We start from the raw sequence: 13,845 nt of genomic DNA on the forward strand, positions 1-13,845 counted from the left end.
TTTTTCTTCCTCTCCCTGCCTTTTACAATTGTTTTTCCTGAATTAGATTTAGTATTCTGTGTTGTACAGAAAAAAATTGCTCATGTTTAACGAGCAAATCACAAAACACAAGGAATTTGGGGTTTGACAAAAGGACGGGCCGTCCCATGGTCACATTAATGCCAGTGCTGTTCTGTGATCCGGCTCCTTGTTAAGGGGGTATTCCATGATCTGTGATCTGGCTCCTTGTTAAGGGGGTATTCCATGTGTCCCTGGGGCAGCTCCTTGTTAAGGGGGTACTCCATGTGTCCCTGGGGTGACTCCTTGTTAAGGGGGTATTCCATGTGTCCCTGGGGTGACTCCTTGTTAAGGGGGTATTCCATGTGTCCCTGGGGCAGCTCCTTGTTAAGGGGGTATTCCATGTGTCCCTGGGGCAGCTCCTTGTTAAGGGGGTACTCCATGTGTCCCTGGGGTGACTCCTTGTTAAGGGTGTATTCCATGTGTCCTTGGGGCGGCTCCAGTGCTGTGTTTATTGTCCTTGTCATCTTGAAACTAATGACACTGCTTTTGGGAGGCATGGACTCACCCCAGATTTTCATCCTGATTGGTTGAGTCATGAAGCCACTTGATTTCATTGGTGGTCTCCTCTCTTTACATCGACATTTAGTCTGGTTTGGAGTGTAAGGTACTGGATTTGGACCCCACAAAAGGAAGGGAAGGAAACGGGACCAGCTGACAATGGGACTGTGACAGTTTGAGTCTTTCCATCTTTGTCTCCAGGAACAAAACACAGAAGTCAAACACTGAAAAGACTGAAAGGTCAAAAACACGCCGTTCCATTTCAATTGTATTTGAACGACACAACAGATGCAGGAAGACAGTGTTGGCTGTTGAATGTCACTGAGGCAGGTTCTCCAACAGCACCACCTGGAAAAGGAGGTGTGGGCGGGGCATCTGTGCAGACTCAGAACTGGGTCAGAGCTGGTTCTGGACTGTCAGGATGCACTACAACAGAGTGGGCAGGGGAGTGGGCGACAGCTGCTCCTTTGGTGCATATTTGGCAAAAAAGGGCAAGAAGACGGTGAGCATGACGCCGACGATGGCCAGCATGTAGCCCCAGCCCATGTGACAGTCGCCAGCGTAGTAGACATCCGAGTCCCCGCAGAAGGACCGGACCAGGGTGGAGTTGAGTCCAAAGGGGAAGACCAGCAGCCCTGCAGCCATGATGAAGACTGGAGATAGGAAAGAACAGAGGACCGGGTCAGACAGAAAAAAGACACAAACGCACCTGGAATCTACATCACTGTGGCGTCAAACATGGACTTCATCACATACTCTGTTAGACAGGGTGCCCGGCCACGAGGTCTAGAAACCTGTAGGAACCCTGGTTAGATTAGGAAGAAAAACACGTCCTTTAACGTGGTCTGACTTGAGTATGTTCATGAGGTTCTGTTCCCTAAACTAGACTGAACCCACCAGTCCAGACAGGACATTTATGGAATCACAACAACCACTGAACAGACGTTTGGCACAATGGACCAAGAGTCTCTTTATACAGGAACAAAGACCAGAAGAGTCACATAAAAATCCAACTGGATTTACTCTGCATAAAGCAGAGGTTGTGCTAGACATTTTTATTGTCCGTCATTTTGATGGACATGGTCGTAAAAATTCCGTCATAACATATTATTAGCCGTCATTTCAAATTTTTATTTTTTAATGACAATGAGATATATTAAGTAGTATTTAATGTTCAAAAACATCTCAGTGATGCAGCAGCTGTAGTTGCTGCTGGCTGATAAACCAACGTGATATCACGACTTGCATAATTATATACGCCGCTTTTAATTGGTGTGTTATCTGTAGACATTCTAAGCTTTCCTTGTGTTTGTTCATGCAGTGTCAAATCCCATGAACTGAGGGTTAGGGTTCAGGTTCTGTGAAGCACAGCTCTGGAAACAAATGGACATGCCATCAAATAACACATGAAAGGTAGAAAATGCGTACATATAACACACCAAATGCCATCAGAACTGGAGTATTCCTTGCTTGTCCGTCATCCTTCACCGCATCAGTCCTTTTTTCACCGCGTTTATCAATGCCATCACATTTACTGGACTTTTTAAAAGAACTAAGGAGACTGGGCTGTCTGCACAGTTTGCACTAGCAAAGTAGCATCGAATTTAGGCTAAAGTCAGAGAAACAACGACACAAGACTGGACACTGAGTAATATGCACACTGACACCAACTGGACAGGGTCTACTACAGGTGGACTAACTGGACAGGGTCTACTACAGGTGGACTAACTGGACAGGGTTTACTACAGGTGGACTAACTGGACAGGGGTCTACTACAGGTGGACTAACTGGACAGGGTCTACTACAGGTGGACTAACTGGACAGGGGGTCTACTACAGGTGGACTAACTGGACAGGGTCTACTACAGGTGGACTAACTGGACAGGGGTCTACTACAGGTGGACTAACTGGACAGGGTTTACTACAGGTGGACTAGTGGTGAGTCATGTGACTGCAGTACTGCTGTTGTATTCAGTGTAGTTGTGAACAGTGGTGCTGTTGGTTCTATACAGGTAGGATGCTGTTGCAAAATGTTTGAGGCCTTGTTAAGAGAGAGACAGACCAGCGAACCTGTGAGCACGTTCTGTTCACAGTGTTGTGTGAAAACTTTCTTTGGTAGATTACCCTCAGTATTTTAATCTGTCAAATCCGTCAATGACGGAATATTTTCGGTGAACGCGACCTCTGGTATAAAGTGTATTTCACTGATTTAGATAGATAGATAGATAGATAGATAGATAGATAGATAGATAGATAGATAGATAGATAGATAGATAGATAGATAGATAGATAGATAGATAGATAGATAGATGTACTTTTTTTGGCATGCATGTCATGTCTGGCCAAAAATGTAATGAAATGTAAAAATTAACTCCATCGGTGCCAAAATGTGCTCTCTAGCGCCACCTACATAAAAAAAAAAAACAGTAATGGCTGTAGTGGCCAGTAGGAATGTCATAGAGACATGGAACCCACGCCTACACTTTTGGTCGTCGAGCACTACAACTCATACAGACACCCATGAGCTAACTCCAACAGGAAGTCGGCAATTTGCCTTTCAAAGTAAAATTTCTAAAACTATCTCATCCGAGGCCGTTTAGCGTACTGGTTTCTAAATAGCACCAAAAGACAGAGTAAACGCTTCTCAAAAATTATCTCGCAGTTTTGTCATAACTGTCTTTTTTTTTTTAATAGTCCTGAAAGTTGAGGTCTGAATCTGTTTAATCACATCTGACTTTTTTTTACGTGTTACATATCGATATGTTCACAAGACTCACAAGTCTCATGTGCAAGAAATTTTGAGATATGACATACGGTTCTAAATTAATCCCAGTTTGTTTGAGAGGTGGTTTGACCTTAACATGGAAAAACCGCATCCATGTTGAATACACTGCTGGTTGACTGGTGTCCGTTCTGCTGGTAGTTTAGGGTCAGTGCACAGGACTGACAGTGGGGTTCGAACACCGGCTGGAGGGTTTTTTTTTTTTCCTGCACATTTTCAAATGGGGATTTACCGCATTGCATTGTGGGTATGTGACATTTTGCACACAGAGTACAGAGTACACACAGTAGGGTTTTTCAAAAATAAAAGCCTGATTTAAAATGTTAAATATTGAGTATTAATAACTTGTCTTTACTTTAATGACCAAACACTCCACTGTTTGTAAAAAATTTAATTCATTAAGGGTGGGGGGCTGGAGCCGGGACACAGAGGCGTCGACGGTGATGGGAGGTGAAACGAGGCCAGGGCCCACCCAATGCTGCTTGCAGCTTTAATTGTAATTTTTATTTGTGAATTTGTTTATTTTTATTTATTTTTATTTTGTAACTAAAATCAGAAAAGCATGAAACAGATGAAACCCTTCAACACTGTAGTGTAGATACACCCAGAGCTTTAATTCAGGTTTGACATGGGATGGGTGGATGGGATTCTCTGATTGGACCAGATACATGTATTCAGGTTCGTTTCCTAAATTCCGATCAATCCATTCATTGACACCAGTTCGAAGGTCTGAGGTGAATCTGGATTGAACAGTTCTAATTATGAACCCCTTAGGCTGATGTTGGAACAAGTTTGACCTGGTCACTCAGTTACACTGTCCATCCCATAAATATGACAGGTGGATGTTCTGTGTATGTTTGTGTGGCCTGTGGGTCACAAGAGGGCAGTCCAGACCTGAGTGTTGCTGTTGGATAGTTTCCTGTGCTCTGGTCCATGCATGTAAATCATAGACGGTTGTTTTATCCGTAACAGTAGCAGCTGTGGGCTTTGAATCCATCCAACAAAGACTCACTCTGACACAGTCTAACAGAACATGGTTCATGTCTCCTTTCATCCATTTGATCATCTCATTTTAAGACTCAAACAGAAACGGCCATCGGCTTTGTCAGACTCCACCCTCTGGCTGCAGGTTAGGGTTAGGGCTGGTCTCTGTCCCATGATGCTGAGTTGTTATTGAATGTGCTAGCATCTGTCACTGCTGCTCAGGGTTAGGCTACCCTAATCCTAACCCTAAACCTATGTCAGTGGGGTTAGGGTTTAGGTTAGGGTTAGGGTAGCCTAATCCCTAAACCTATGTCAGTGGGGTTAGAGTCAGGGGCCGTTTACACGGCGTAGGATTCAGTCGACTCCGGGAAGATTTCATGGCGGATTAGCCTTCTGTTAACATGGAAACGGTGCCTAGAGTGCCTGAATCCGGAAACTTTTGATACCAGGGTCCAGGGTGGAACATTATCGATACGCTCCGCATTTCAGCTCCGTGTTAACGCGAATCGGAGCGTTCCGGGGTAAAATATGACGTCACCGCATGCGCGTGCAGCCAAGAACTGCCAGTTAACCCACTCCAGGCCAGTTGGTGGCGGTAATGCGCCTCCAAGCTGGTTTGCCAGCCTCTATGACACAATAAAGCTGCAGAAAAAGAAGGAACAACCACAACAACAATGGCCGGTTTCAGAACAACATACGTGCTGCTAACTGTGCTCAGTTTGCTGTCGCTTCTCTACCAAAAGTTAGACTTACTGCGTCTACACTCTTACCAGCGGAGACGCATTTCTTATATTCGCCAATGCTTGAGTCAATCCCTAACGTACCATCGAAGGAGGACAGTTAGGAGATCACCAGCTACTGGTCTGGCATGGCCACTACAGCGTATTCAGCCGTCCTCGCGGACTCATGTTAACGCAGATCGTTATCATAGCGGCTTCGTCTTAACGCGGAATGATTTTATAACTCAAATGAGAAATCTTTGCGGAATTAGATCCTACTGTTGCCGTGTAAACGTACCCTCAGAGTTAGAGTTACCCCCCCCCCCCCCCCATGCTGTCTCCTGGGGCTAGGGTTAGGGTTAGAGTTAGCCCCCCACTGTCTCCTTGGGCTGGTGTCCCGTTCTGTGGATGGAGCCCAGACCATTATCCAGGCACAGTTTGTGTCCAAACGCCACTCACTAACTGATCCATGGGGTCATAAACAACAGGAAGCCCTGTAAACATGAGGCAAGTGTGTCGCTGTTCCTCTGAACCCTCATCTGGGTTAGGGCTAGTCCAAAGAGTCTGGGTGGACTTAGAGTTAGGGGTAAGAGTCTGGGTGGACTTAGGCCACAGCCCAGGTTCTGCTGCGTTGCATGTTTAATAATTCACACTGATGTAGGCCGACTATAAACTGTGGCTGCAACTGAAATTCCATTAACTCCAGTGAATTATTACCATCACACACACACAGACACACACACACCTATGCACACGAACACACACATATGCATGCACGCACACACACACACACACACACACACATATGCACACATAGACACACACATATGCACACAGACACACATATGCACACACAGACACACACATGCACACACAGACACACACATGCACACATACACAGACACACACATATGCACACACACACACACACAGACACACACATATGCACACACACACACAGACACACACATATGCACACACACACTAGTTCTGATCTGAGACATGAACGAGTCCAACTAATGATGATGAAACAGAATGAAACATCAGAGACGAACAGAAGAACAGACAGAAAAGAGGAGAGGAGGAGGAGGAACAGAGGATGAAAGGAGGAGGAGGCTCCACCTTGTCCAGAAAGATGGAACTTCAACAGTGAATTCTCCGTCTGATGAGGCTTCATCTGATTCCACTGAAATGAGCCACTGACACAAACTGAAACAGATAAACCCTAATGACACACAGGTCACCCTGAACCAATGAGCGGACTGAAGCTGTTAATGGGTGGTCTCCGTCCCTTTAGCCCCTCCCCCCAGGACCAGACTCCGGTTGTTAGCTGGTCTTTACAGTTTTTAAAAGGGTTGGGTGGTTTGGTGTTGAAGGTCCAGTTGGGTTAGGGTGTCTTACCTGAAGCCATCTGCATGTATCCTGCCAAGGTGCAGATCCTACGCTCACATCCTCCACCGGGAAGAAAGATGGAGACGATGGAGAAGAAGGAGGAGACGGCCAGAAGAGCACAACCTCCAGAACACAGAACTGCACTGGTCTGGAAGAGAAGAAGAGGAAGAGGAAGAAAAAGAGGAAGAATAAGAAGAGGAGACGAAGAGGAAAAAGAGGAGAGGAAGAAGAAGGAGAAGAACAGGAGGAAGAAGAAGACGAGGAAGAAGAAGAAGAGAAAGAACAGGTCAGTCCACTGAACACACACTTGTAGAAAGCAGTGTCCTGTGGACGCTCAGACCAGGACCTGAACCAGAGTCAGACCAGAGTCCTGCACAGGTCCACTTCTCCAAACCCGGACCCTCAAAGCTTATGACCACAACCCGACCAGAGCCGTACCCGGGTACATTAGACCCACAACCAGACCAGAGCCCTGGTTAAACATGTGGTCTACACAGTAACTGACTTTAAGGGCTTTAGTTTGGGCTAAAACAGACGCCATCAATAAATCTCAAATATGTTTCATATACATCAATCACAAACACGAGCAAGCATGCACTCAGAAATGAAAATCTTTTAAAAATGTCCAAAAGTGCAACAATAAAGGAAAAGAAAAACTGTCGGTCTCCATCAAAACATTTAGTCCCAGAACAGTGAGTTCATGACAGAGGGAACGGAGGGAACACTGACGCCAAGGGTTCAGGACTGAAGCAGAACAAAAAACAGCAGTACCCTAACCCTAACCCTGGGTTCAACCCCAACCCTAACCCTGGGTTCAACCCCAACCCTAACCCTGGGTTCAACCCCAACCCTAACCCTGGGTTCAACCCCAACCCTGGGTTCAACCCTAAACCTATGGAGACATGATCAGATTTAGGGAGATATGACCAGAGACCAGACATTCAACAGCTATTGGTCAGTACAGCTGTCAATCATAGAGCCATTTCCTGTGTTGTCCCAAACTGCTGGCATTAACATTTACTATTTGACATTAACAGTCAGTCAGAGGCTGGTCGTCATGGAAACCTGCTTCAATCTGATCACTCCTCCAGATGCACAAAAGAATCCGTTTCACAGTTTCTGAACCAGATGACGGCAGTTTGAGTCCCTTTAACCGAGTCAACGGGATGGCGGTCACATGATGCATGACGGGAAGTGGGCGGTCCTTCCTGCTCCTCAGCCCAGATCACTGTTGCATTTATGCATGAAGTGCAGCAGCAGCGCTCCCCAGAGCACCGTCCATAATTCATGTACAGAGGAGAGAGGAAGAGCTGGTGCATCTGCAGAGCAGGGTTCCACCCACATGACCCAGAAAAGAACCAACCACAGCTGAAGGAACCCAACAGAACCACATACAGCTGAAGGAACCCAACAGAACCACATACAGCTGAAGGAACCCAACAGAACCACATACAGCTGAAGGAACCCAACAGAACCCTGTGAATGGGTTTATGGTAGACCCTGATTCTGTCCTCAGTCAGAACCTGGGTTTGGGTTTCTGGTTCTCTCGTCCCAGGTACATCAGCCTGAATGAGTCTGTTCTCAGGGCAGGAACATCTGATGCATCTTACAGAACCCAGAGTTGGGTCGGGTTGGGTTGACGAAGGCTTTGTCCAGCACCAGTGTAACTGGACCACAACACACAGACTCTTCATCTGACAAATGGACCAAACAGAACCAGACAGAACCAAAGTGTTAATGAGGTGAAGAACCAACACATGAACCCTCTAACAGAACCAGAATCAGGATTCAAGTCGGTGTCAAACGGACTCATGAGCCTTCATTATGTATATTATTTAAGATGGAGCTTTTCCCTTCCACTCCTGATGGAGTCATTCTCCTGCTGATGGGCGGAGCTAAGAGAACCATCATTTCTGTTCCAGACTGGATCGAGGCTCTGTGTTCAATCAATCCATAAACTACCCGTGGCGGCGGAGGCAGAGCTCACAGGCAGCTTAACGAATGGTTGGCGGAGGCGGAGCTGACAGGCAACGTAACGAATGGATGGCAGCCGGCGGAAGGCGCTGACTCTGCAGGTTGAACAGTGGAAGAAACGGCCTCGTCTGTCGTGCGTTCTATCAGTCAGACGGCATTCTGCATTGACCCGCGGACAGCTGATCAGAGCCTCGTAAACCCCACCGCAGCAAAAGGAGCATCCACAACACAGAGCACTGCCCACAGCACCGCCAACACAGAGCACCGCCCACAGCACCGCCAACACAGAGCACTGCCCACAGCACCGCCAACACAGAGCACCGCCCACAGCAGCGCCACCAACACAGAGCACCGCCCACAGCAGCACCACCAACACAGAGCACCGCCCACAGCAGCACCACCAACACAGAGCACCGCCCACAGCAGCGCCACCAACACAGAGCACCGCCCACAGCAGCACCACCAACACAGAGCACCGCCCACAGCGCCGCCAACACAGAGCAGCGCCACCAACACAGAGCACCGCCCACAGCAGCGCCAACACAGAGCACCGCCCACAGCAGCACCACCAACACAGAGCACCGCCCACAGCAGCGCCAACACAGAGCACCGCCCACAGCAGCACCAACACAGAGCACCGCCCACAGCGCCGCCAACACAGAGCACCGCCCACAGCAGCACCACCAACACAGAGCACCGCCCACAGCGCCGCCAACACAGAGCACCGCCCACAGCAGCACCAACACAGAGCACCGCCCACAGCAGCACCACCAACACAGAGCACCGCCCACAGCGCTGCCAACACAGAGCACCGCCCACAGCAGCACCAACACAGAGCACCGCCCACAGCGCCGCCAACACAGAGCACCGCCCACAGCAGCGCCAACACAGAGCACCGCCCACAGCGCCGCCAACACAGAGCACCGCCCACAGCAGCACCACCAACACAGAGCATCGCCCACAGCAGCACCACCAACACAGAGCACCGCCCACAGCAGCACCACCAACACAGAGCACCGCCCACAGCGCCGCTGCCATGGGTTTCCAGCTAGTCCTTGAATAAACATCAGCTGTGAGCTGCAGAGTGGATGACAGTGTGGACCATCAGAGGACCTGAAGGTTGAATTAAGCAAAAAAAAAAATTGAATTAACCAAAAAAAAAACCAAACAAAAAAAACCTTAAAGCAAAAAAAATCTTGAAGAAAAAAAATCTTAAATTTAGCAATGGAAAAACCTTGAATTAAGAAAATAAATCTTGAATGAAGCCCTGGTAGACTGTAGAATGCTGGTTCCTCCTCTGTCTCCTCCTAAATTGTAAACTGATGTGCTTTCCTGCTGTGTCCACACATACACACACGTTTGGGAAAAACTCTTCTTCTTCTCTTGTTCTAACATCCATCCACATCTGTTTGTTTTGGTCATGTGACTCTAGTTGGACTCAAAGGTCTTTCCGTTACAGTTTTGGCTCATAGACCAATTTAACTATGAACAAACTCCTGGAACAACAACAACTATTCAGAGAAAAACTAGAGTTTGGCTCAAACTGTGGTTTTAACATTAAACACACATTTATATGAACAGTCAAATTCACAAACTTTAAGGATCGATGTTAAAGGGACCAGTGAGACCGGTTTAAGTGTTGGATGGATGTAGGTCTGTCCGACACTCAGACCGTGTCAGTCCAGACCACCTGGTCTCAGGTACCGGCCTTGGTCTGTCAGATACCTGAGGGTCTCCATCAGTTCAACACTGACTCACATCCAGCTGCACAGAACCCAGGCCGGTTACCATGGAAACCAAACAGCAGCAGGAGGTTACCATGGAAACCAAACAGCAGCAGCATTCCAGATCGATGCCACTTATCAAGTTTTGAACTCGTCTCGTGAATCTTTGATCTGATCTGAGCTTTAAAGTGAAAAAGGAGAAGAATCAGGATCCATGACGCGTCTCATCCACGTCGTCCTGACAACCTGTTGACGGACAGGAGGCCTGATCACATGACCTCTGGCAGCGCTAACAGTAACAGCTGTTGAAGGGCGTCAGAAAGACCATGTACAACTGAGCTTTAAAAACCAACGGTTAAAGTAAAGACCATGGAAAAAGCACGTTTTAGTTTAGACAAATCCAAACATCACTGAGCCTCGGACAAAGTCAGAACATCGTCTGGATCGGACCCAAACATCCACCCCAGGCTAAGGCTCAGCTGCCACTCATCGCCCAGAGGGTGGTGCTCGGTTAACACGGCACATGTGATGCTACACTTCCTGTCACACAGTCAGACATCCATGTGCACTTCCTGTTCCAGCGCCTTTTCATCTCCACTGTCCTGGAGTCTGGTTCTGAACCCGGAGTCTGTCGAACAGACACTGCACGGACAACAGCGCTAGCTTCCATTTGACTGAGCCAGGTTTGGGTCTGAACACAGCAGGGGTCGTTTGGCACCAACCAATCACAGGAGTCAACCACAGTCTGGTCCACGAACTAGAGCCCGACCGATTAATCGGCTGATTGGGCCGATTATACCATATCACCAATTAATCAACAGTGGCCAATATGTAGCCGATATATTAACCTTTTTTGCTGCATGGAGATTCTGTCGCTCACTGCTCCTGTGTGTGTGTGTGTGTGTGTGTGTGTGTGTGTGTGCTGCCCGGAGAATAAGAGGAACTTTAAAGCAAGTTAGTTTCACTTTCACTCCTGCTGGGACAATGACGCTATCACCCCCCCCACACAATCACGTAATCACGGAGCTACACCCCCACCCCGTGCGCGCTCTGATAAGGATGCACTGCTTACTCCCCCCCCCCCATGAAGTATTCACCCCCCCACACCCCCATGTCCGTGCACTTCCTGTCTCCCTCACAGTTTCATTCTGCAGACAGGCCTGGGTGTTAATAGTGTAGGGGAGACTGGGGACAGTTGTAACACGGGTCAGTTGTAACTCTTGCAGTTGCTCCAATCAGGAACAATTTAGGACTGACCTAATTCACTCTGCACATGCTCAGTTTAGTCCTTAGTCCACATGTGCAGTTGCAGTGCTGTGAGGCAGACACATCCACATGTGTGAGTGAAAACAGAATTGTATGCTCAGTCAGATTTTTACTCTAATTATTTTTGTGATTGCATAGTTTGCATTTGAAAGTTGTGTCAATTATATTTGTGAGATAAACACAGATTTATGCGACTGTTTATCCACCTGTCCACAATTATCTAGTATCAGATTATTGTATCCTGTGTAGATCAGTGTTCTTATTTCATATATCGGCCAATATACTGGATATTGGCTTTCTTTAGCCCCCCAATATCGGTATTGGCATCGGCCCCAAAAATCCCATATCGGTCGGGCTCTACCACGAACCAATCACATGAGTCGACCACAGTCTGGTCTGTGAACAAACTCAACGTTGGACATTTGACCCACAAACACATGGAACCTCCTGATACAGGTTCCCATGTGTACACCTGTGACACACCACCTGTTCATATATATGTGGATATATGTGTGGATATATATGTGTATGTGTATATATGTGTGTATATGTCCAGTGTGTATATGTGTGTGTGTGTGTGTGTGGGGGGGGTGGTACTAACCTGCCAGGAGCTGGATGGGATCTCTGTGAACCTCCCCAGTCCTCCGAAGGTGTAGCACCGGTACATGTGGTCCAGGGCCTCGGAGCAGTGCCACAGGAGTCCGAAGCTGACAGAGTCCTGGTCCTGGTTCTGGTCCTGGTTCTTGGGGGGTCCGGTCCTCACGTGCTCCTTGATGATCCAGGCGGGAGAGATGAAGCTGAAGCTGCAGACGGCGACCAGCGATGAGGACAGGAGGACCCAGAAACAGCCCACACAGCTCAACATGATGGAGATGGGAGACCCGAACCAGAACCCAGACCCGAACCCGGTTTCTTCTTCTTTCTTGTGCCGGAACAGGAGCGCGTGCATTTGGAGTTCACACCTTCACACTTCAACTTCACCCGGACCGGGTCTACCGGATCCGCATCGGCCGGACCGGGCTCAGTCCCGAACACCTGGTCCCGAACACCGATCCACAACACGACCCGGAAGCACCGCGGCTGGACCCGACCGGCCGGATCCCGTCCGGTCCTCCGCGCGCTCCGAGCAGCTGGATTCAGGCCGAAGCGGACGGAGCCGGGCACACCCAGAACCACGTCACACCGGGTCCACCGGGACCGGAGCCGGACCAGAACCGGGCCAGAGCCGGACCACAGCAGGTGCGGGTCGGGTCTCTGATCCTCTGAGGGACGAGCCGCACCGTGCGCGTCTGGAGGCGGAGCGGATATGGTCAAGTTGACTGCGACCATGACGCACTTCCGGTTGGACTTTCACAATAAAAGCACCGACACGGCGACTGCAGCCTGGACCGGATTAAGAGCGGACGGACTGAACTCATTCATTTCATTACAACAATGGAGTCTGAACACAAAACACACACACACACACACACACACACACATATATATATATATATATATATATATATATATATATATATACATACACACATACATATACACACACACGAACATGTATACAATTTTAATTTTAACATCTAACTCCTTCTTTGACATCGTTACCTTTTCTTGAATGGTCTAAACAGTGTTTTCTAGTTCTTTTCTTTTTAAAAACTCTAAATGTGAATTCTGAGGCTGTTGTTCATAATCACAGGACTTGACTGTGTTCCAAACATCAGTTTGTGTTTTTTTTAGAACATGTTTGTATTCTGCTCTGGCTACTGACGTCTGTATTAGAAGCACTGATTTTAGTAATAATGAACTCATCTGAGTTGCAACATTTCTAAATCCTGTGGATGAGAAATTCTCTCCAGAACAGGAGCTTCTGTTCTCTAATGTTCAGGTTAGTGTTCTTTTTCTCCATGCTTAGAGCTTTTATTTTGAAAATGGAATGTGTGTTTCCTTTATGTTTGTGTGAATTTCACTCGGTTTGTGTTGATTGTAGATAATGTCAAACACCTTCAGTTTTTATTGAATGGTTTTGTTTTAACTCATATTTTATATAAAAACGTTCCTTAGTTTTCCAGTATTTCCTTTTCTCAGTCACGTGTTCACATGCACTTTTCAGTGTCATAGTTATGCCATCAGTGACATGAACATGGAAGACTTTAACCTCAGCCAATCAGAGCGCAGCACTTACCATCTGATTGCTTGATAGTGGTGGGTGTGGCCTCTGCACATGTGGCAGGTGAATGTGGTCTGAGAGTCCAGTGGATCTGAACCCGCTAGACCGATTAAACCCACGACCCCCTAAACCAGTTTAACCCAGGACCCCTTAGACCAGTTAAACCCAGGAACCCCTAGACCGGTTTAACCCAGGATCCCCTAAACCGGTTTAACCCAGGACCCCCTAGACCGGTCTAATCCAACCACAGCCATGGAATAAAGTGGACACACCCACTGACACG

General features: G+C 47.7%; 1 protein-coding gene across 1 annotated transcript; it reads right to left on the reverse strand.

Moving 5' to 3' along the window:
- Nucleotides 1-209: 209 nt before the first annotated feature.
- Nucleotides 210-12,684, reverse strand: lhfpl7 (LHFPL tetraspan subfamily member 7). The gene is made up of 3 exons (XM_030153473.1): nt 12,000-12,684; nt 6,444-6,582; nt 210-1,211 (listed from the first exon to the last, which is right to left on the reverse strand). Exons 1-3 carry the CDS (start codon nt 12,345-12,347, stop codon nt 985-987), a joined length of 714 nt encoding a protein of 237 aa, XP_030009333.1. The 5' UTR covers nt 12,348-12,684; the 3' UTR covers nt 210-984.
- Nucleotides 12,685-13,845: the final 1,161 nt, after the last annotated feature.

The sequence above is a fragment of the Sphaeramia orbicularis genome, chromosome 14 (assembly GCF_902148855.1).
Source record: "Sphaeramia orbicularis chromosome 14, fSphaOr1.1, whole genome shotgun sequence".
Lineage (NCBI taxonomy): Eukaryota > Metazoa > Chordata > Actinopteri > Kurtiformes > Apogonidae > Sphaeramia > Sphaeramia orbicularis.